Source organism: Panthera tigris, chromosome A2, assembly GCF_018350195.1.
Source record: "Panthera tigris isolate Pti1 chromosome A2, P.tigris_Pti1_mat1.1, whole genome shotgun sequence".
In the NCBI taxonomy this organism is placed as follows: Eukaryota; Metazoa; Chordata; class Mammalia; order Carnivora; family Felidae; genus Panthera; species Panthera tigris.
The window spans coordinates 88346728-88372362 of NC_056661.1; the positions used below are offsets into that span (position 1 = coordinate 88346728).

The window sequence follows — 25635 nt, forward strand, 5'->3', positions numbered from 1 at the left end:
TAGTGACTAATGTAAAGTATTATCATTTCAAAATGATTTCATGTTGCCTTGTGACAATGTTAGCATCAAAATGATTAAAGCATGCTCCGCCAATCCTTTGTAGCCAAACAAAATAATTAGACTTAGGCATTACATATGAAAATTTCTCAGGCTGACGCATACATTTTGAACAGACCTTGGGACAGGGATTGGAACAGGTTCCCTCTTCCCCCAACAGCTTATCTTTCCTGCATTTCTGCCAAACCAAGCAAAGTCATTTTTGTTTCCACAGGATCATCAAGTAAAGCCTGGGGGAACGGGAGGGGGCGGGGGGGACAGGGGTTGGAGGTGGTTAATTCCAAAGCCTGCATCTTCACACCTAAAACTGATATACTCCCGGGAGAATTTTAGAGGAATCAGAGGTGGATGCTGGCTCTGTAGGCTGGAAACTCATGAAAGTTAAAGACCAATAATTTGGCAATAGATTTCCGAGCTTTATTTTTTTTCTTCTCCTGAACTAAAAATTTTCAGCCATGTGATTTTTTTTTATTTTTTTTAAACGTCTATTTATTTTTGAGACAGAGAGAGACAGAGCATGAACAGGAGAGGGGCAGAGAGAGAGGGAGACACAGAATCTGAAACAGGCTCCAGGCTCTGAGCTGTCAGCACAGAGCCTGACGCGGGGCTCTAACTCACGGCCCATGAGATCATGACCTGAGCCGAAGTTGGACGCTTAACTGACCAAGCCACCCAGGCGCCCCAAGCCATGTGATTTTTAAGACTGTCCACAGTTACAATCCTTTGGAACAGAAACTCTGTTCTGTCCCCACTGGGGAGGGGGGTGAGCATGTTGCGTCACACAGCCATTCAGAGGAGGCCTGCCCAATACGTACTTAGCCAGCCTCGCCTCTCCTCAGATGACAGTAGCATTTACCTCTAGGTCCTCAATGCATTCTTTGTTCTTTCTACCTAAATTTATGGAATTCCGTTAATCACTCGTTCGAACTGTTCTTTTAACAACTTGTTGGTCTATCACCTTCTCAGTTTGTAGTGTCATTCAATTTCCCACGTCCTCAATTTCCCACTCCTATTCTAGAAATACACTTTTGGAAAAGTTACAGGATGATTGTTTCTGAAATGAAATGAAGATAAGATTATTAATTTATTCCACTAGTTTGAATATGGAAATCATTCCTGTGATAGATTTTTATTTGAATGATGACACAGACAAGATGTTCACGATCTGTGATCAATAAAATGCTGCAGAGCAACAGCACGGTTCTGAGTATCAAAAACCCTATAAGTAACATGATTTTTCATGTTTGTATGTACATGTGCCTTTTTCTGAAGGGTATGTCCAGAATCTTCATCAGCATCTCCTGATATCTCTCCAAAAGCCACAGAGAAAATGTATATTTCCAACATGTAGCTAATAACCATTTAGAATAACTTCCCATTTCTTCACTATTTAGAATCACTGCTCGGCACAAGGAAGCAAGTCACTACCTTTATAAAATTTGATGATGAAGGCAAACAATGAACTCACCTAAGACCACCAGGGGCTCTGCACATGATACAAAGACTCTGATAACAAGTTCCACTCTCAGGATCTTACAGCCTAGTGCAGAGGAAATGCTAATCCACATCAAAAAGGAAAACATGCTTGTGACAAAAGACAACAGTAGCAAAAGTCATAGACTGTCAAATACCTTTAATAGTAAAATGGGAAGAAATTCCCATTTGCATTTCTTTTACCAAGCCAAATAATGCCACTTCAATTCTCTCACCATTATGTTGGGTACAGACACTGCATGGTCTCTAAGCTCCTTCTAAAATGCCTTCGAGTTCTACAGCATTAGAACCTTATGCCTAACTTTGTTAAAATTAAAGAGCTATCAGGTAAACTATCATTCACCTCTCTATTCCTGGGCATCACTCTGTTCCTTGGAACAGATCGCCTCTAACCTTTGGGAAGAGCAGGAATATAGCGTAAAGCAGTTCCAACTAAAGGGAAATTCTATCAATAACCTTTGTTGGACTCACATGTGCCAATTCAGTGAGGTCCAGAATGGTTAAGGAGGTTTCACAAAACCAATTTGCTCTTAATGGTGCTGTTTGTTCAGCAACAATGAAACTCCTCACTCACAACCAGATGCCCTTCCATGTGAGGGGAAGGCTAAAGATCCCATAATCCCTGTTCCGATTTGAAATAAACATTTGTTCTTAAAAGAATTCTTTGTATCTCCCTTTTAGTGTCACTTAATACAATTGTTCATTCAGCCTGAAGAAACATTTGACCTGACAGTCTACATTCTTCCTCTTCACCTCAGAAAGGAAGGGAGTGGTTAGTCACATTGAATCTAATAAATTTAGGTTTAAGCAACACAGACTTCCTCAATGTTTGACTGTTAAATGAACAAGATCCCATATCCCTGAAATAGCATTTATTGCCAGAAATCTTGAACTGGGTGGAGTTGACCATTTCTCTCACAAGAAGACTACATAGCTAAAAAAAAAAATGGCTTCCCACATCCTTTAAAGAACACTTAACAGAAAGATTTTTTGAGAAGATAATCCAAGTTATTAAAGCTAGAATTTCATGGGGTAAAAAGAATATCACCTTTGAGGAAAGTTACTTCCCAATCTACTCCAGTCACAGGAGTAGAATGCCTCAGCAGAGAAAGTTTACAACCAAAAATGGCCCCAGTTCAAAACCGAATTGGCTTTCCCTATGGTCTCAAGATATTCAGCACAAATGCTTACTGCAACCACTCCTATTTTTCCTCAAAGGAAATAACCATTATATCAGTAAGGCTGTTCTGAGGCTTCTTGAAATATGGTCGCATCTCCAGTGTGTTCTTTGCAAAGCTGTTGTAAGTAAGGAAGTAAAGGAGTTTTTATTCCTGTCTTCCCCATAAATTCAGCTTTCCTCCCTTGATCTCTGAACCCCCAGGGCTTTCATGTTGTTAGTATCTAAAGACTTCTTCTATGGAATTCCTTCTTCCCATAGTTTCCAGAAATGTTTTGGCTACCAAACCATTACCTCACCCCCTACCCCCCAAAAAAAGCCTGTTCTCAGTTTGGGTCAGGAATTGAGTAAAGGCAACAAGTTATTCAGTCCAAAAAGAAAACTAGTCCCTAATACTGTGGCTCACTGAGTTCCTTGGGCTCTCTGTGAACTTGTATTTGCTTCTCTAGGTTCTGGTACAAGGAAAGGCATGGATTCTGTTTTGGAATCAAGCTTTGGGAATTTAACTCATCTTAAACTGGCCCCACTTGACTTTCAATTGGTTTTCTGAAGCTTGAGATCATATGAAAAAATTTTGGTTACGAAGATAGCTGACTTCCACCTATCAAAAATACAAATTAGTCTCTATTTATGTACACTCAGTCTCCATAGCTAACTGCTGAAACAATATCCAATATATAAAGAATAATATTCAAACCTAAAATCCTTACAAAAGACTACTTCAAAACTATAGGTGTGTATTATATTATCTTTATACGTTCCTAGGTGAGAAGTCCAACCCTGTTCTCTTCCCACAAATGCAAGTCCAAGTCAGGAAAAAAAAAATCAAATTTTCATTTGCTCTTCTGCAATGGAATGTTGAAGATCATTCTGCTCATTAGGTCTTAGAACATGGCCTATGTCAGTAATAAATCAGATGATACCATGTAGGGAAACATAAATTAGAAACAAATAAAGCCTATTATATCATCAGAGCTTTGTTCTTGCCAGGACAGGATGTGGAAAGGAGTGTGGCAATTTTACACTGTCACATTTCCATCTACATCCATGCTTTTAAATTACAGGTTTATTTTTATTTGGCTAGCTTTCAATAGCAGATGCTTTATATAATCCATCACATATGAGATTCATAATTTATGATTGTGAATCCTTTTAAACTCTTACTTTGAAGGAGTCCTTTTAAATGCTCGAAAGCTTTGCTATGATCATTTTTCCCACTGACCTATAAAAAAAGCCTAACGTTATAAGTACCTAGTACATTTCCAGAAAACCAGTGTCATAATAGAATAAACTTCCTCAGAAGAAAGGATTCTGATTTGACAATTATTTTCTTAATGGCTTTCAAGGTCTTGAGAGTATCTCCCCTTCCAAATTTCAAGGAATGTTTAAAATCAAGACACCATGTCACAAATTAATATGGATTTATTTTCAATCAAGTATATAAATTTAATTTTTACAAAACTCAGAAAGCCATACCTTAGTATACCATCAGCTATAGATTCTAAACAGCAAGACAAATAGGATAGGAACAAATAATTCTTCAAGTTAAGATGATGATGAATATACAGAACAAAGACTAACAACATTTTTGGAAAAGAACAATATTTTATAACGATATTTTTAAAAATTAATTGCATCCACCAAAATTAAGTATATGCACACCAAAAAGTAAAGTTAAAAGGCATATGTAAGCATCTGTCTCCTCTCCCATCATCTGTCTACCTCCAAACCAGTTTAGTAGTTTATTTTCTATTCATTTTTCTGTTTCTAAATAATATGTATACACTACTATCTTTTAGAACATTATTTTCAGACATTTCTACTGAATTCCCATTGACAGAAATTGAGAATTTTAGCTTTCTGATACCAACTCTTTCCCTTTAACCAAAGTCCTGACATGATTATAGGTCCATTTTTATGAAAAGCTGTATTCAATGGTTTCATTATTAAACAACGTAAATACTCTTCCCTACTTAGAAAACTAGTTCTCTGATTATACTTTCTTTCTTGGAAAAAAATCTGTTGCTTTAATTAATAATTTCCAAGTTGTGACATTTACTTAGTTTTGTTTAAGATCATGATTAAATATGGGGCACCTAGGTGGTTCAGTCGGTTAAGCATCCCACTTCGACTCAGGTCATGATCCAGTGGTTTGTGAGTTCGAGCCCCGGGTCGGGCTCTGTGCTGACAGCTTGGATCCTGGAGCCTGTTTTGGATTCTGTATCTCCCTCTCTCTCTGTCCCTCCTCTACTCACACTCTGTCTCTCTCCCTCTCAATAAATAAATAAATATTAAAAAAATTAATCATGATCAAACCTTTCCACAATTCCTGAAAAGGGCCTGCATAAAATTTTCATATGAAATTCTGTCGGATTATTTTTTATCTCCTGGAGATGTCTCCTGGGCCGTTTCTTCTTCTCCCTACAAACTAGACTGGCTGTTCTCTCACCAGAGGGACAGATTTCTCAAACTTCCTTCCACCTCTCTCCTACTACGAATCCCAATTTTCCTAGATCCCCTGTCTTCTTCCTTGACTTATTTTCTTATTCTGATGAGCACATCTCCAGAAACTTAAGAAATGGTGACTGAGACTTAAATTTTTGAAATTTTACATGTGTAAAAAGGCCTCTAATTTATTTTTATTAATAGGTGGGCTAACTATAGAATTCTGGGTTGACCAGCATTCACCCTTAGTGATCTGAGGCATGTGAACACTATCTTCCAGTTTTCAAAGTCATGATTGAGAAGTCTCATGTTATCGTATCCCCAGCCTTGGAACGTGTCTTTTATTGTTTCTGGAAGTTATATGAATCATTTCTTCACTGTTACTATTATGAAGTTTAAAATAATTGGACTGAACATGTCTTGAACTTTGTTTTTGTTGGTTTGATTTTGTTGTTTTCCACTTATCATGCCAGGCACTCAGTGTGATATTGATCTAAATTTTAATTTCTATTGGCTCAAGAAACTTTGAGTTTGGCTTTCATTCCAAACAAACAGATGACTATTATCTGTAGAACTTTTCTCGAGGTTTTCTCCAGAAAGGGTCCTCTCCCCACATGTCCAAGGTAGGTAATCCAGGTAGAGGTGTGTAGAGAATCCGTGTCAGAGTATGCACACAGACTTCCAAAAGGGAGATTAAAAATACAGTCATGGAATAATGTTCTCCTGAATTTCAGGCAGTGTTTATAGAGCATAGGCAATGAAATAATGTTTTCCATTTATAGTTTCCTATAAATGTTTTTGTCTCACAAATTATTAGATCTCTGCTCCTGACTTTGAGATAGACACCTAAAACCACACTCTTCTCTTATTTTTTTTGTATTTTTTAATGTTTATTTTTGAGAGAGAGACAGTGCGAGTGAGGGAGGGGCGGATAGAGAGGGAGACAGAATCCGAAGCAGGCTCCAGGCTCTAAGCTGTAAGCACAAAGCCTGATGTGGGGCTCGAGCCCACGAACTGCAAGATCATGACCTGAGCCCAAGTTGGACACTTAACCGACTGAACCACACAGGCACCCCGCACTGCCTCTCTTAAATCACAGTTCATAATTTTCAGTAGCCTGCTTGCTACTGTCATTTTCCCCCAATCAACCGATCTTACTGACTTCAACGACTTAATGACATGACCTAGTTCCCAGGCTCAAAAAATCAGAATTGTTTTTAGTTTACCTTCCTTGCTCCCTTACTCTTTTTTCCTGTATTTAAATAATTGGTACCTCTAAGTCTATTTCACTTCCTCACACCAACATCAAGCTAAATTTAAGTCTTATAAATTTGATCATGTAAATTTTCTATTCTTCCCCCTCAAATATTTATTCCTATTGTAACCCAGGCCAAGATGTGTATTATTCCTTCTCTAAATTACTATACCTGATTCATAAATAGCTTTGTTCTATGCCCTTCTCCTTCACCTATGTCTACCACATGATGCTATCTATTCTTTTTTTCCCCTAAATCACAATTAAGTTAGGTCAATTTCATGATCAAAATCCTCCAATGCCAACATACACTTCATTCAATAAAGTATAAATGTCTTCCATCATTCAAAGTTCCATTTCATACCCAACCTTCTTCAACATTCTTGAATGGCATTCATTTAAAAAATATCCTAATCCTATTGAATTAATATTTTTGCAATTATTTTGTCCCTTAAAAAAACTAGAAGCTCTTGCAGATAAGAATAATGTCTAAATCAATGCTGTAATCCATCACTATTTCTTGCACATAAGAAGTCTAACAAATACTTAACTAATGGTTTTCAAACTAGTGATTCTTATGTATGTTGGTTTACCTGCCTCCCATCTAAATCAGAATTTATTACAACCATATGAATAATTTAGAGAGGTTAATGTGCCATTAAGAGACCCAACTGTGGCTCTAATGGTTTGCAGTCATTAAAGGTTCTGGTTGTTATCTCCAAATGCTTGGAAGGGGAGCAGGTGGGGAAAAGAGGAAGAGGTCTGAATAAGAACACTCTAGAACAGCACTTCTCAGGATTTAACAAGCTTTCAAATCAGCTGGGATTCTTGTTTCTCATTTAGAAAGGGGTCAGGGAAATGAGATTGTACATTTCTAACAAACTCCCAGATTATTCTGGTGCTACAGATCATTGAACCAAAGTTACAGTAAGAAAGGCTAAAGTACAACATGGCCCCACTTCACTGAAGAGAAGAGCTGAACTCTTCCTTCTTCTCCACACTAGAGTTTCCCTCAAACATTTAAAACATGGTGCGTGTTAATTTATGCAAGATGGCCAGATTATTTTTTTTCCATTACAATTGTACATTGGTCAAATGTGCATATCCCTTACTTATTCTAACAATCTAATTAACTTAAATTATAACTAACTTAGTTGCTATAAGTGATAAATGACCTGCTTAATTTAAACCAATGATATATGAACTTTCCCCCCTCAGTTCTCTCATACAAGGAAGGGAAGTGCGTTCATTTAACATGCATTAACCTGGAAGGAGATGCGAAGATGACAAATTATAATTTATTATTGACTTTTAGGTAAATGTCCTGTTACCTGCAGCAGCAGAAATTGTACCAGAAATGCCTAAATATAATTGTATTTGTAAAGACCTTCAATTTTTACTTCAATTAATTCAATTACGTACTGTTTGGACTCCCTTTGAAGCCTGTCATGATATTCAATTTGTGCTTTGTGACATTCAAGGAACTTTCCCTATTTTATCCAATTTGATCTTTGAGGAGAACTAGAGGATTATCACTAATTTCTAGATGAGAAACCTAGACTCAGAAAGAGCAAATCCTCATCCTAATGGTGGCTGAACTGTACATGCCATAGAAAGAGCTAAAATTGAGGTCTTCTGAATTGAAGCCCTGTTGCCTAATACAGCTATATTTTATATTTGAAGAGTTAGCATTATTTAGAAAAACAAGATTCTTTTACAAAACAATTTTAGTTACATTTTTACACAATATACCTATTGCTGAAATATTTACCTTATTTTCCAGACTGTGCCTGGCTCACTGTGGCTTTAGTCAAATAAACTTCTTTATGAGTGTCATTCTTTACAAGTAAAAAGTACTTAGTTCTGATACACGCCTCTTTTGAATTAATAGGATTAAATCAGCCAATTTAAAGGACTTTTACAAAAATGCAAAATATATATTACTAGTTTTAAGAAGCACAGAGGCATTTGTCAAATTTTCTGTGAAAAAAAGACCCAGTGGCATTCAGTTTTAAAATGTCCTTAAATTGGGTACCTGGGTGGCTCAGTGAGTGAAGAGGCTGACTCTTAATTTTGGCTCAGGTCATGATCTCATGGCTTGTGAGTTTGAGCCCTGCGTCAGGCTCTGTGCTGACACGCAGCCTGCTTGGGATTCTCTCTCTCTGCCCTCTCCCTGCTCGCACGCTCTCTCTCTCTCTCTCTCTCTCTCAAATAAATAAATAAACAAACAAATGTTTTTAAAAAAAAATAAAATGTTTTTAAATTTATATTTTTACACATGTATTGAAAGAATCTCATTGTAAAAATTCCCTTAATAAGACCTAAGGAAGTTGAGCCACATTGTAGGTAAGTAAAGTCCTAAAACAAGCAGTTGTATATACAAAATTTTATCTCAATAATTTATACAATAGTAATCCCACCACATACAAGATCTGTCCAAAAAGAACTTTTTTAATGGGGTGCCTGGGTGGCTCAGTTCGGTTAAGCTTCCGACTTCGGCTCGGGTCATGATCTTACAGTTAGTGAGTTCGAGCCCTGTATTGGGCTCTGTGCTGGCAGCATGGAGCCTGGAGCCTGCTTCGGATTTTGTGTCTCCCTCTCTCTCTGCCCCTCCCCTTGTCATGCTCTGCCTCTATCTCTCAAAAATGAATAAACTTAAAAAAAAATTAAAAACAAAGAACTTTTTTAACTAAAAAAAACTTGACAGGGTTTAATCCCAGAAAAAAATTGCCTTTACTTAAGTAATGATACTCTTAAACTTCCTTCCATGTTTATATGCATAACCAAAGACACAACCAAAGTATCCCTTGATCTAGCCCTCTTTTACCCTGCCGGGAGGACATTGCTGACCTTTGTAGATCTCAGCGAGTTTTATATCCCTTCTTAATTCCAAGAGCACTTTTTGCATGATATTTCTGTGGTAACATTAAAATATGTATTATTTTACATTACTGTGTAACTTCTATCACTTTGTGAACCTCCACAGGTCAATAATATTTAGAACAGTGCTCAAATACAGTGTTAAATAGATTTTAATTGCTATTAATTAATAGGCTTGGATGCAGGCAAATTGTAGTATAAATACTATTGAATTGAAAAGCAGGAGACTTGGATGTTTGTTGTTGTTGTTGTTGTTATTGTTGTTGCTGTTATTGTTTTAATTATCTCTTATGTGATTCTGAGGTTATCTCTTCTTTCTGAGTTTTCTTTCCAAATGTTTATGCCTCAATTTTCTAAACGTTGATAGTACTTACAACCTGTATCACTATATCAAACAGTAAACACATTCCTCCTTGAACATAGTTTTAGAACTGCTTGACCTATCTTTCCATCTAGACAATAGCTGACACTGACAATTATGCAGATAATAGTTTATTATGCAAAATGGGCCACTTTCATTAACATGTTTTTTAAGGTGTTTTTTAAATTTATTTTTTATTTTTTAAATTTATACCCAAATTAGTTAGCCTATAGCGCAACAATGATTTCAGGAGTAGATTCCTTAATGCCGCTTACCCATTTAGCCCATCCCCCCTCCCACAACCCCTCCAGTAACCCTCTGTATGTTCTCCATATTTAAGAGTCTCTTATGTTTTGTCCCCCTTCCTGTTTTTATATTATTTTTGCTTCCCTTCCCTTATGTTCATCTGTTCTCTCTCTTAAAGTCCTCATATGAGTGAAGTCATAGGATATTTGTCTCTCTCTGACTAATTTCGCTTAGCATAATATCCTCCAGTTCCATCATTAATATATGTTTTAAAAGTAGCCTATTTTAGAGAATAGAATGGAATTTCATCAATATTTTCTTCAATAAGGTATGTCTTGTCTTGCATCTCTCCTGAATCATCAATTATTTCTCTACTAGATTATTTCACAATTAGCATATAAATATGGTGTTATTTAGTTCGTGAAAAAAAAATCTCTTGATTTTATTTTCCTTCCAGCTACTACTGTCCATGTCTCCATTATAAAAAAATCCTTGGAAGAATTATCTATAATTCTCTCTAGTCCCTGAGCCCATGTTCTCAGGAATCCATCCTAATTGTGCCATGGCTCCCACACTCAAAGACACTACTTTTATCAAGGTCAACAATGAACTTCTGTTGTTGAATTTAATGTGAATTTTTGCTTGTCCTCTTTGAAGAAACATTAGCTGAATATGACTTTGCTGATAATACGTTTTCCTTTACTTTCTTCATTGACTTCCTGTATACTACAAACTACTGATTTTTCTCCTACATGGTTTCTCTGGGCACTTCTTTTCAGTTCACTTTGAGGCTCATTTCCCCTTTCTTCACTTTCTTGGCTTAAGAGAATCCCAGAACTCAATCCTCCAAATTCTTCTACATCCCTTTGTTATCTCATAGAGTTTCACGGATTTAAAAATTTCTATATGCTAACTGCCAAATTCATATCTCCAATGACATCTCCCATAAACTCCAGAAATTATGTACTCAAACGCCTTCCTGGCATCTCATTTAGACATCATAATAGTCTTGTCTTCTCCAACAAATATGTCCGCTTGATTTCCCCCCAAAACCTACTTCTTTCACAGTCTTCACCATCTCAACTAATGGTATCTCCATCCTTAAATTTAAAAAAAAAAAAAAAAGAAAGAAAAAAAAAAGATGGAGTAAGATTTGACTCCTCTATCTTCATGTCTGATCCATCAAAAAATCCCATTGACTCTACCTACATATCATCCTCTTCTCCTACCTCACTGCAACCAGTCTGGCCCACAGACCATCATTTCTTACCGGCATTATTACAATATGTCTACTTCCCTGACCTCCCCCTTTCAGTGTATTTACAATACAGAAACCACAATGATCCTATAATAATAAGAGTCAGATTATGTCACCTCTGGGCCAAAATTCTCCAGTGAATTCCCAACACACAGACTAAAAGCCAATGTTTTGACAATGACAACAGTGAAAGAATCTAATCTTTTTCCTTCTACCAACTCTCTGATTAAATTAATCTTCTTTCCTTTATCTCAGTGTTTTTCAGCCATGTTGTCTTCCTTAGGATTCTTAAACATGGCAGACATATTTTTGCCTCATGACCTTTGCACTGGCTGTTTCTTTTGCCAAAAAATATTTCTTTCCCAAGTATCTGCATGATTTGCAACAGAAATTTCTTTAAGTATTTGTGAAAAACATCACTTTCTCAGTGAGCTCTTCCCTTACCACATACTTGACTACTACACTCCCACCATTTTCTAGCTAACTGTCCTGATTCATTTCTCTCCATAGCACTCATCATCTTCTATTTTGCTAGGCAATGTACTTATATATGGCCTGCCTTTCCTATCAGAATATAAACCACATGATGACAAGGATTTTGGCCTCTTCCATTTGCTGACATATCCCCTTGTTGCCAGAACAAGGCCAGAAACGTAATGGGCATTCAGAAACTATTGTTATTAACTGTTGACAGTGAAACATCACACACACACAGTAAGATTATCCCTAAATTCGTGAAACTACAGAAGCCCAAATGAACAGCCTCTGTTTAGAGAAAATACATCTGGGAAAACAAGTGCGTTGATTCAAACATGGCACATCTACCAAAATTAAACCATCAGTGACTTGCTTCATAGAAAAAAACATATATTACATGTAAATTCTTATTATAAGATTGATAAGGCTTCTTCACTAAGTACTTAAGGGGAGGTATTCAGAGCAAGCCAGCTTCTTTTCTCATTAATTTGACAACAAAAATGTCCACTCTAGATTGCATTTTGTGGTTGGAACTCCTTAGTGATTTTAATGATTCACTTTAACCCATTCTGAAGGTTACCAACCATCAAAGACACTACTCTTATCAAGGTCAACAATGATCTTCTTAACTGGAAGGGCTTATTAACTACTAGAAGACCACAACAGTAAAAATACTGGAAAGCACCTTTAATAAATTCACAATCTCTGGGTGGTACTTAACTGAAGGAAACTAACTCCAGTAGAAAATGCTTTGGGAGTAAGTGGAAGTAATCTTAATATGTGTTGTAAACAAGAGGGAGCTACATAGTATTTTTCACAGTTGTTCCCATTCGGAAACCTTTGGTGGGTAGACAATCATTCACATCTAGCAAGATAATAATGTTTCACAAAAAGCATAACTGACGGTATTATGCTTACTATGCGACACACTGAGGGGCTTTACATGGGAAACATGACTTAACAGCATCTGTATTGGAATTAAGTAAATTAGTGCACTTAGATTTACTGTTACATTTATTGTGTTACAAATAAGAAAACGGGAGCACAGAAAATAAACATCCAAATATCTCACAACTAGTAACAGCGGTTAAGACCTAAGAAGTTTGGTCTTCACTATTACATCATACTGAATCAAGATAACAGAACTAATCCTGGACTGCTCAAATCAAACAAGCGAACTAAACTAAAGAACAGCTAACTAAAGTAAAGAAGAATATACAAACGAATCCACTCATTGCTCAGAAGATTCTAACAAAACAAAGAACCATTCTATCAAATACATTGTTTCAGTTAGTTTTAAAATTTTTTAAATTTAAATTTTTAAAATTTAATTTTGAAATTTTAAATTTATTTGTTTTAATTTTTAAATTATTTATTTATTTTTGAAAGAGAGATTGAGATAGAGTGTGAGCAGGGTAGGGGCAGAGAGGGAGAGAGAGAGAATCCCAAGCAGGCTCTGCACTGTCAGCACAGAGCCCAATGGGAGGGCTCGAACCCACAAACCATGAGATCATGACCTGAGCCAAAATCAAGAGTCAACGGCTTAATCGACTGAGCCACCCAGGTGCCCCTAGAAGGAAAAACTGTAAAGATGATTTCCAGTCTTTCTTGTCTATGAATATACATGTAAGTTTTTGAGGATCAAAACCTAGTCAGGACTTTGACAGTTATTGAGAAGAACATATTGCCAAAAAAGTACCAGTGAAACTTTTAATATATTTTTTGTATTTTAATATCTGCGTTCCTGAATATGAAATGCTTCCCTCAAGGACACCAGGTGGCAAAAGCACGGGCCTTGAACTAGAAAGATAAAAACTCACAACTTAATTTGCCACGTAATAGGCCCTTGTTTTGGGGCAAGACTTTCAGGCTCTGAGTCTCATGTTTCTTATCTAAAAAAAAAAAAAATACGTACAAAAACAATGGTTTTCATGGTATCATAAAACAGACAGGATAAAGTCTCAGTAGTGTACTCGGAGCCTGTCACTCTCTTGTTTTATATTCTTCATAGCACTTCCCACTCTTTGAGATGATATTCATTTATTTGTCTACCTGTTGTCTCCTTATCTGGAAAAGAAATTCAAGGAGAACAGTGACTTTTCTCTGATCCAGTGAACACAGTGGTTGTTCAATACTTATTTGTAGAATGCGTGAATATATGGTAACTATTAAGTGGGTTAGTTTCTTTCCTGATATCTAATATGTGGGAGTTCAGGGTTGACTAGCTGGTGTTTTGTGGGTTAGCTGTGATTCTTTGAGATAGCAAAAGTTTTAGGGGGATGTTCAAATGGAACTGATAGCTGAATTCCCCTTATGCCAGGTTCAAAGGATGTAGTAAGAAAAAAGATGATACATGTGAAACATATGCATATCATGCATACACGTATATGTAATAGATATAAGCCATTCACATGTAAGTTAGTACTAAAATCTAAAATTAGGAAAGGAAAAAGAAAAGCTAGAGAGACTATACAAAAAAGAAAAAAAGAAGAAAAAAACACTACAATTCATAATAAGGAATGAGTCTTTGTATATTCGATTAACTTTCATTTTTCTCTTCCTATTCCAAAGCTTTTGTCCAGTTCTTCTTTATTTTACCTACCTCATTTTCTGGTTCTCCAAACAAATAATATTGCAGATGCTAATGATTCCTAGGCAAAAATATCCTGAACCCATGAGTTCCTTCACAATGATTGTGAAATATAGAATGTTTATACTATTTATTACAGGATTGAAATCGGTCATCTCTCACAAGTTATTTTTTACTACATCTGCAGTATAAACTGTACACGCCACTGAGAGAAATCCAATCAATAGGGCAAAATGTATATCATAACCTTATAACATGAATTCCAGATACATACAACATCCTGATCTCCAAGTTCCTTACCTGCTACTCAAGAAACAGATTTAGGATGCATACATGTGCAAGAATTCAAAATATGCAACTGAAGGGAAATCTCTTTACAAAACAATAGAACCAAACAACCTCCTGTGGATTCAGAAGTTCAAAGTTAAGTCTTTATCAAAGAGCATTCTTCGGATAAAATGGTTATTATATTTTCTGTTGGCCTTTAAAAAATCCCTCAAAATAACCTTGCAGCTGCTCAAAGTAGCTAATGCTACTGATACTGTCTGCATCTCTGGTCAGCATCTAAGGAAGCATGAACCACGGAAAGCAAAGAAAACAAAGTGGAGTTTGTGACCAGAAAAATTAAATATTTTTGAAAACGAAATTATTTTTTTCACTTCAGCTGATGTTTCCAACCTCACATTCTGGCAGTGTTTTAATGCCCAAAGCACAAACTTTTAGACGCTCCCCAAACTATCTAAGCAATGGGTGGTATTAGCTGATCTCAATTAGTTACAATCAAAAGAGAAGGAAAATGCCAAGAGAGAGCTATGATCGTTATCTCAGAAGTAGGAATGTTGTGTACAGGCAATCTGCCTCACCATAACCCCAAATTAGCAGGAATTTTTACATCATAGCTGTTTATTCTGGAACAGCTCACTTAAAAATATCAGGATTTGAACTATTTTCCTTCTCAACTCTCAGATATGGTAGAGAAAAGGTGGACACGGAATTGGTTCACACTCTTGGAAGTGGATGTGCACATTCATAGTGCTGAATAGATGATTTCCAAAGAGATGAGATATTCTTCTATTTTTTTATTTTTTAGTGTTTATTTTTGAGGGTGGGGGGAGAAACAGACTGTGAGCAGAGGAGATGCAAGGAGAGGGAGACACAGAATCCAAAGCAGGCCCCAGGCTCTGAGCTGTCAGCACAGAGCCTGACGCGGGGCTCAAGCTCATGGACCGCGAGATCATGACCTGAGTCAAAATCGCGTGCTTAACCGCCTGAGCCACCCAGGCACCCCAACCTATTCTTTAAAGTGTAAAGAGGAGTGCTCTGTTAGGGTTGTGAATAATTCTCCTAGTAAAGATGACCACTCAATTATTAGCATACAATCTGGAAACAAAAGGCTAATAGTAGCTATGGGGAGCTAGCAGAGGTGTGTGTGTGTGTATGTGTGTGTGTGTGTATCTTTTGAGGGTGGGTTGGGAGGAGGTTTCCATAATTCTCATCCTGCATTCAATCTTTGTTGCTGCTTACCAGGCTGTGACATGTCAATTACCCAAATGTAGACAAAAATCTAAAAAACATAACACTTGGAAAGTATACTTAATAGAAGAACGATCAAAAGAGTAATTCTTACTGCATTTAATCCAACACTTACACAAGTTCTGCTTTTATATAAATAAGCACTAGGCACTGAGAGGAGTGACAGTCTATACAGAGATAAGTAAACAAGACTTTGAACTCACAGGATTGATTCCAAGTCCAAAAACATGTGCACACAAAAACAAACAAAACAAAACAAAACCCTCAAACTAGGGATAAACTAATTAGTAGCAGCTATATGGAATTAATTAATAATATTTTTCTATTTTTAGGCGCTAATTTGCTAGTTTCAAATAATCAACTTATCACATTTGAGTTCATATTTTATAACCATTTGTATGGAACTATGATTATGAACCCAAATGATCACGATGACGATATATATTTTTTCCATATATTTATCAAAAGGCATAACATCTCACAAGTGTGTAGGTCTCTTTGGGCCACGCTGTCATCTTAAATAGAGCATGTGGCCTTCTTCAACTCTGTTTAATTTTGACAACTGAAAATCATATAGCCAGCCAAACATCAGCATGGTACTTCTGTAAATGTTAAAGCTCACTCTGATGGGTGAGTGCCACAGGGAAGAACCACTAATGACCAGGAACTAAGAAATAGGATCAGGCAGTTAGTGTCTATGCAGCACGAGGCTGACTCAGGAGCTGAGCCACGACCCAATGTGAAACCTTGGCAAGTTTCTCAGTTTCTCGGTACCTCAGCATACCCATATATGTAGGAAGGGGATGATAACAATCCTCACCATCACAGCCGGTGCTAAGGATGAAATGACAACATACTGCGTTTATACCAATGCCTTGCTCTCTGTTTCTTTGCAAGTCTGACTTATTTTGTGTTGTTCACACATATCAATGCAATCTTCTAGTGTTATTCACTCTATCATAGGAACCAGATAGAGTTTCCTTTTCCTTTTTCCCCTTCAACCTCTTTATTTTCAAACTTTCTGTATCTTTTTTTTAATTGTTTGGAGTTTCATATTTGTTTTCTGTTCTTTTCTTAAGATTAATTCTGAATACAGGCAAATGAACGACTCTGACTTGTGCATACGATGGGTTGTGGAAAATCCATATACTTGGGGAATCACATCCCTTATCAGGATACAGAACTCTTCCGTAATTCCAAAACATTTCTTTCCATATCTCTTCCCAGTTAATCCTCCCCTCAACCACACAGAGGCAATTTTCTGGGTTTGTTTTTTGTTTTCTTGTGTGTTTTTTTTAAACTGCTTAAAAAATTGTAGAAAAATATTAGAACTCAAAAATAATATGTTGCCCTAACTCTTTAACTCAGGAGAGATATAAGTTCCAGACAGATACCCACGTATGAAATGTGTAATGGGTATAATGCTAATTCCACTTCCACTTATATTTGACATGAAGTTAGGTTTTATTATTGATATTTAATTTGAACTCAGTAAGTTGTTTTAAACAGCTATTAAAACTGCAGGCATAAGTTTTACCTACGAAGTTTGGTATAAAGGAGTATAAGTCCCTACATCCTTCTCATTACTTAAAGCATTAAAGAAGCAAGAAAAGAAAACAAAAGAAATACATTTTTAAGAATAAAACTTGGCATAGTCCCTGTCTATCTGTCTATACACATAAACATACACACATGTAAGATGACTAAATATAACTCATATAAACTTTGCTTTTATGTTAATTTAAACATTTAAAAACAATTAGCAGATTTCATCTCTTAAAGAGATTTTCATTCCTGTATTTCAAGCCTTCCACGTGGTCTTTTTAAAAGAATAAACATGTATATGTTTGAGATCTTAATGGTAGGTTAGTGTATTAATTTTTTGAAGATATCTTACTGTGTTTAAAAATAAATCCCCTCTAACTAGGGATGAACTAATCCATATGAGCTATATGAAATTATGTTTTTCTATTTTTAGGGACTGATTTGTTTTAATACAAATCTGATTATAACCTATAAACCCAAATCACCAAATCATGGTAATCAGTAGCTGATTATTGTAAATAATGAGCTGAAAAGGGTACATGAATAACCCAGGCACCATTTCCCTCACAAAAAAGATTATTGGGCATTGTATTCTATAATATTTTTATTAACTGATGCCAATACTATAAACATTTCACTGAAGTCAGTACGTATTTCTTTTTTTTTTTTTAATGTTTTATTTATTTTTGAGACAGAGAGAGACAGAGCATGAATGGGGGAGGGTCAGAGAGAGAGGGAGACACAGAATCTGAAGCAGGCTCCAGGCTCTGAGCTGTCACAGGGCCCGATGCGGGGCTCGAACTCACGGACCGTGAGATCATGACCTGAGCCAAAGTTGAACTCGGATGCTTAACTGACTGAGCCACCCAGGCGCCCCCAGTACGCATTTCTAAAGAAAAGAAATATAGTCATCAAAAAGACAATCTGAAAAACATTTACAGACTTACCTTTGTAAGTCAGCTTGAGTCGTGGAATATTTTGCTTAGCAGTTCCAATGACAGGAAGAAACAGCATGGTCATGCTTAGCATTATCAAGGCATGAAAAAGGTGAAAATTGTGGCTTCTGGACTTTGGGCTCTCATTTTTAGTAGCATTCATGATGAAAACAATGTCCTCTTTCAAACAGTGAAAATTCAATCTAAAAAATAAGAAAATAATTATTAATAGAGCAGTTTGCTGATTTTCCTAGACTTACTAAATTATAATTTTCTGAATGTGTATAGATTTTAAAAATAATAATTGCACCTTCTCCCCTGTTTTGATTTTGCAAATTGTTACAAGGGAAATGAATCACAACTGATTGATAAAATTCAGGTCTGCCTTTACTCAGATGCAGAGGAGAATGCATACTAAAGTTTCAACTATTTATGATAATTAGCTTCCCTTCTGTAACAAAGCTTTGTTTTGTTTTTAACACAAATGCAGGAGGAACCAACTCTTTCTAACTTCATGAGTTCTTTACTCAAATAAGAATACTGGTAGAAGCCTATTCTTTCCCTATATCATCCCCAAGGAGAAAGGTCCCCAAGCAAAAACAAATAAAAGCTGTCATGTTCAGGGAGTTCTTCTCTTGTTTCTGACATAAAGATTTTTTTTTAAGTTTATTTATTTATTTGGAAGAGAGAGACCACGAGGAGGGATAGAAGGGAAGACAGAGAGAGAGAAAGAGAATCTCAAGCAGGCCCTGTGCTGACAGTGCAGACCTGGGGCTCGATCTCGGGAACCATGAGATCGTGACCTGAGCCAAAATCAAGACTTGGAGGTTTAACTGACTGAGTCAATTAGGTGCCCTGTGACATAAAGATAGTTTAAAAGTCTGCCTAAAATTGGAAAAATTGGCAATGATTAGGTCAGAGCCACCGCCACCAATTTTAGGCCTGGGATAATGTGATTTAACCTGCACTCTATATACTATTCCACACATGGCAGTAATGAAAAGAAAAACAAACTGTAATATAAAAGGCTTTATAAAAGAGAGGAAGTTGTGATCAACTAGGTTGCCATAAATAAGCTGCCTTGCTTGTCTTTCTTAAGACCTGAAATAAATTAAAACACACATTTCAAACTAAGCCTGATAATAATAATGACAAATAATATTGATTGAATATTTATAGGTACCAGATACTTCCTTTAAAGTGCTTTCCATAACAGAAATAACTTAATCCTGTTAAATGAACTAAACAAGGAGGCCGTGAGACTGAGGTGACTCTAATGCAGTGGCGGCCTCCTAAGCAAGCTGAGATGTAAGTCTACAAAATCAAAGTTACAAAATCGAAAGTTACAAAATCCAAGTTACAAAATCAAAACACGAGAGACAACCAATCACAAAGAACCAACTAGGCCGCAGGCTGTAGCCAATTTTTTCTCTGCTTTGGCACTTTCTCTGCCCAAGTCTTTACTCTGGCTCCCAGAGGCAAAGCGCTCCTAACCACTTCCGGTTGGGCACTACAGGGCTGGAATCAATTTTTGCTCAAATTAACTTAAAATTTTAGTATGTCTCAGTCTACCTTTTACTAATGCCACCGACAGCCTTAAAGAATACATAATTATTTACACCTCATTTCACAGATGAGGAAACTGAGGTATACAGTTAAATGGGTCTCCCAAGATCACATGGTCACATAAGAAGTGAATTAAAATATTTGGCCAGGACCTTGGCTAGAGTTGGCCTCTTAACCCCTAAGTCTTTGGGTGTTTTGCAAAGTGGTGGAATCAAGGGATCAACTCTTGCAGTCTTCAACTTCTCTTCTTTCTCCACACAGTTACTGCTGTCTTTCTGAGAAACAGCCCACAGAGAGAATCTTGCTATGCCTACTTCCAGGGAAGATTCCAGATGTGGTACCTGCTTTACCTTTTGTCCAAAAAATTTCTATACTTCATTAGTAATTGCTGTAGTATAGAGTATCCTTTATAAAAAAAAGTATACTTTAAGTAGTTTTCTAATTATTGAATATCAAAATATTCTATGTATATGCTTTAGTTTTAAGACAAGGTCTAATATGAGTGAACTTTCTTATGAAAGAACAACTCTTAAGTAAATGCCTCTGAATATCAAGGATCTAGTTACCTTGAATCTCACAAGTTAAGATCAATCTGGGAAAGTGAAGTAATATAAAATTTAGGGATGTATTGATCCATTGTTATACATGACAAATATTTTAAAGAAATAGACTGCAAGTTTTATGTTGTTTCTTCATGAAATGTTGAACATAAATGCTTAATAAATTATACTTTTGAAAGTATTTTAATTACTTTCAAAGATACCTATAAGAAATACCTAACTGTTCTGTCTTATGTGTAATCTGCACATATTTAATTTTTATTTAGAAGATTACCACATATGTGAATAACCAAGGTAATTTAGATACTCATTTAAGAATATTGTACTAAGGGGCTCCTGGGTGGCTCAGTCGTTGAGCGTCTGACTTCAGATCAGGTCATGATCTCACCGTCCGTTGAGTTCAAACCCCACGTCAAGCTCTGTGTGACAGCCCGGTGCCTAGAGCCTGCTTTAGATTCTGTGTCTCCCCCTCTCTGCATCTCCCCTGCTCACACTCTGTCTCCCTCTCTCTCTCAAAAATAAATATTAAAAAATTAAAGAAAAAGAATATTGTACTAAATATGCCACATATTAGATATTTTATTCACAGTTACTTGGCATTTCTTGATGGTTTGACTTAATTTGAGAGAAAACAGGAATGTCCTTCTGACCAAAAAGATCTAAAGGGCCAACAATAGCCCTTTATGAAAATTTTAGTTTTTAAAACTTTATTAATGCATATTTTAAACACCAGTAAAGTCCTTCTTTAAATAATGTATTTAAAGTTTTTTAATGTTTATTTATTTTTGAGAGATAGAGAGAGACAGAGTGTGAGTTGAGTAGGGTAGAGAGAGAGAGGGAGACACAGAATCCGAAGCAGGCTCCAGGCTCTGAGCTGTCTGCACAAAGCCTGACGCAGGGCTCGAACCCACAAACCATGAGATCATGACCTGAGCCGAAGTGGGACACCCAACCGACTGAGCTACCCAGGTGCCCCAAAATAATGTATTTAAAATAAATTCTTCAAAAATAAAGAACTGTATTATTATTTAAAGTAAATTCTTCAAGAATATAGAAATTACTGCCACAAAACAGTTACTTTCGCTGGTCTACAGAAAAGTTTATCATAATTAGTTTTAAATCATGTGAGTTTTAAGTTACTCAGTCTCTTAAGAAATGAATCTTGCAACCTTTCAATTTGTCACTTATCCCAGTAAAAAACAAATACACCCACTGACTTACAGGATCTCCTTAAAAACTTACTACATTTTTGCAAATAAGAACATATGTACAAGAATATACACGTAACAGTCATTAACATCATAGCTGGTCCCCAACTATTTGTTAACCATTTATAGATGAGGAAAAAAATAAGATTATTTTCTGAAAGGAGTGATTGATTATATACAAATAATTAAAGCACCATGAAATAATTTCTAAAATTAAGATAGTTATGGGATGCTATGGGAGATAGCTCAAAGGTGTATCATGCAGATTTAAGCAAGACAAGGATAGTTTCATGGCAGACAGTGAAAGGAGAATGAAAAGCAAAAAGAGCTAGTTTCAGAAGACAGCGATATTTCCTTAAGGGCTCTTGAAAAACCTGAAGCATTATAGTCTTGATTAGATTGCTATGAGGAGAAAGGAGGGACAGAGTAGCATAATCCGGAGAGGTGGAAGACAAAGGACACCAAATATGAACTTGACCTAACTGCGAAATGTGCCTCATGCCTGTTCTGGTACTTAATATATTATGACTCAAACAGTGCCATTACTCCACACTGCCTTTGAGGTTAGATCTTATGTGCTGATTCCACCCATACTCATCAGCAACTCTAATCCCATTTGCCTGTTGCTTTCATTTTTCCCTAGATCTACATGTCAGCAAAATATGGGTCTCTGATCGAAGAAGATCCACAGCCTTGATCTACAAACACGTATTATTCCACTTACCCTTGCCCCTCACCAAAATGAAAGGCAAATTGAATGCAGAGTTTAAGTACATTAAATTTTTCATTAGGCTTAGTTTTTCTGAACTTCTGGACATGTAAAGTACTACTTTTTTTTTCATGACATGCAACAATGCATGTAATGTGAACGTATGTTTATGTACACAGGCAAAAGAGAGGGAACTTTCCATGTGTGCATTTTATTAGCAATAATGACCTCAGTACAGGACCTTTCTTGGGAATTAACGACCAGTTGGGGTTAATGGCCCTTGGGTATGTATTGAGATATCTCCTCCTCCAACTGATCATTAATCGCTAAGACATGCCCTGTGCCTCTACCACTATAAGTTAAGAAGATTGATGTTTTGGCTTTCAATGAACAGTAGTCATACTGTTCCTTGTAACCCAACTCATTAATACTGCTAAATAAGTTAAAAATCAAAGTTCTGTTTTCCTTGCTACTATGACAGTCTGATAAGTGCACACACGTGCTGAAACATATGCTAAGGGTGAGGGACAAAATAAAACAAAAATCCTGAAACTGCTGGAACTTCTTGACTTTAAATATTTTCCTACTATAAAACAGTCACTCTCTATAATCTGCTGTTCCTGATTCACTGTTTTCCTTCCCAACAATCCTCTGAATTCAATAGTTAATCTTTTAATTGAGGTAATTTATGGGTTAAATATATAGCCAAAAGCTCTCCACTAATATGATATTTTGCCATCTTCCTTCCAATGGATGTGGATGTGGATGTGGGTGTGTGTGTGTGTGTGTGTGTGTGTGTGTGTTATGTACGACACGTGTGTGTGTCCTGCATCTGGGAGGAATTATAGAGAGAAGTAGGTGTGATTTAACCTAAAGTGGGTGGATTTAGTGAATTGCATAGGTTATACTGCATGCTACTGTCTGTAACAAGCTCGACCTGGAGCCAATTAACTGCATGTAATCTATTCCAGATGTTCCCTGGAACAAACAGCACTCTTGGGGATCTTCAGATGTGGAGCCAATAGAGAGTGTTCTGATTATGAAAGAGTTTTACACACTGTTCCGCTAAATCAGAGATCCAAATGCATAATCTAACAGTCAGGAAGGCCTTGTGCCATTTCCCAAAGGAATACAGAGTCCAGGACTTACTGGATGGATAGTAACTCATCTAAATATTATTTGAGAAGCAAAGGATATGCAATTTTATAGGTGAACTTCATTGATTTGACTTATTTATCTATGCTTTTTTGTTCCAAATATCATTAAGATAATGCAATTATGGTGAAAAATATATCCTATGCATAGGACAAGAATTAAAATACACAAGTCTTAACACATAAAAACCTTGAACACTTACATTTAGGATTTTTTCCTCAGGGGTGTGTGTGTGTGTGTGTGTGTGTGTGTGTGTGTGTGTGCACGTGCTCATGCACACACACTGGGGAAAGGAGGAAAAGAATCTTTGATGCTGAATTTATAAAGAGCTGTTTGCTACTCATACCTTTGTGGTACACGTAAGGTCGCTTGGGAATATTTTTACTCATTCAGGAGACACTAGGAATTATGACTATACCCAAATTAATAGTATTATCTGTATAAACTCACTCTGGCTTAGTTTTAGCTCATATTTTTCACTTATTGTCTGATTAGATGGATTTTCTGTAGGGTACACAAAACTGATAAATTATTAGTAACATAACTTCACGATACATATATGGACAAGAAACCAAACAGAAGTTATAGAAGAAACTTGAGAATCAAAGAAACAACACAAGCAAGCAAAGAGAAGAATTCTGTTTGCAGAGGGCTATCTTATGTTCCGTGGATCAAGTGGAACAAAGCAGATGGTGATAACAAGGCAGAATGCAACAGGATGTAGGAAGATCCACCAGAATGGAGCTTGGAATGCGTTCATGTACATGTATTTTATGTCATCCTTTCTACATTTTTCTTTGTATTTTCTAATATATCTAATATCCTGCTGCTCAGCACAGGCAGGGGTATGCAGTCACTTCTCAAGTGTACAGAACTATCTCCAGTGAGGAGAATTTATAGGGCAACAGTTTTTGGTTGAAAAATTTTAACTCTCCATTAATGGACTTCATTGTTTTAAGATGTCATTAATTCCTCAACAATTAATATAATCCCATGGAGTCTGAAAGACCATTTGATTTTTCAGAGATCATGAAGAGCAGATTGAACATTTAGTTAAATGTTAATTTACTTCCTAACATCCTTATGATAATAGCCAGTGATATTTCACTATATGCCTAAGTATGAATATCATCAGTAATCAGCCGTGAAGTTCAGCTGAATTCTTTGCCAGTAAAGATACATTACATCAGTGACTTTTATTTTGCAGTGGTTTAACCACAATGTTTACATTGCTAAAATATGCTGAAAATATACTGTATAAAAACCTGCTCAACAAAGCACCATTGTTAAATGTTACTTGGGTTTCCATGCCTTATAGCCTTGTATGTATGGCCAGGTCAAATTATTCAGGATATCACCCCTAATGAATGCAGTTCAATAGAAAATAATAGTAAGACTTCAGAAGGCACACGTGTAACCTGTTAGAATATAGTGGGTTGCACTTTTTCCTGAACACAACAGAAACAACAAAACAATGCTCTTAAGAAGTACTAAAGAAATCAAGTGTTCCCAAGGTACAAACTGCTCAAATAATTAACACATTTGCAAAAAAAAAATTAATAATGAAACACTACTGTACATGACTTTATGCTAATCATTTTCATTATCCTAAATCTTACACCATTTTGCTACTCAAAGCAGCACACTGTTAGTTATCATTTCACAGGGTCAGAGAAAGCACCAGCAGCATAATCTTAAATTTGATTAACCCGCAATTCAAAGATTTATGATTTTCACTTTCCAACTCTTACAATCTGGAGAGTATTTTAATCGATGCCCCTTCTCGTGACCAAGATCATCTTATTTCTCACCTTTTTGAATTCTGATATACATTTTGAGGATTATAAAATATTTGTATATATTCTACAGAAATATTTATAGAAATTACAGATTACTTGGCAAATTTCAATGTCTGTCATTTGCATTCAAAATAAAAATGTATAATTAAGCTGATTGTTTTTTAATAACCCCCACCTCAAATATTCTGATATGTGCCTCCCATGTTTTAAAAAAAGTTGGTTTTTTTTTATAAATAGACTGTTAAATAAAGAAGAGTAGGAATTACGGAAATTGAGATGGCAAAACAATTGTATTCTCTTGAAACAATAAAATAAGAATTAGCCATGTGTTTATTACTGAGAGGTTATTCTAATTTCTTTTATTGCTTTTACCTTTAAGGAATGT

The 25635-nt window shown here is 36.1% G+C and overlaps 1 protein-coding gene across 1 annotated transcript in view; it reads right to left on the reverse strand.

Moving 5' to 3' along the window:
* The window catches only part of SEMA3D (semaphorin 3D), a 198866-nt gene that overhangs the window by 109309 nt on the left and 63922 nt on the right, over nt 1-25635 (reverse strand). Inside the window, exon 2 of the mRNA XM_042965395.1 lies at nt 18266-18456. Within this exon, the coding sequence (XP_042821329.1) occupies nt 18266-18416 (151 nt within the window). The 5' untranslated portion in view covers nt 18417-18456. The remainder of the gene's footprint in view (nt 1-18265; nt 18457-25635) is intronic.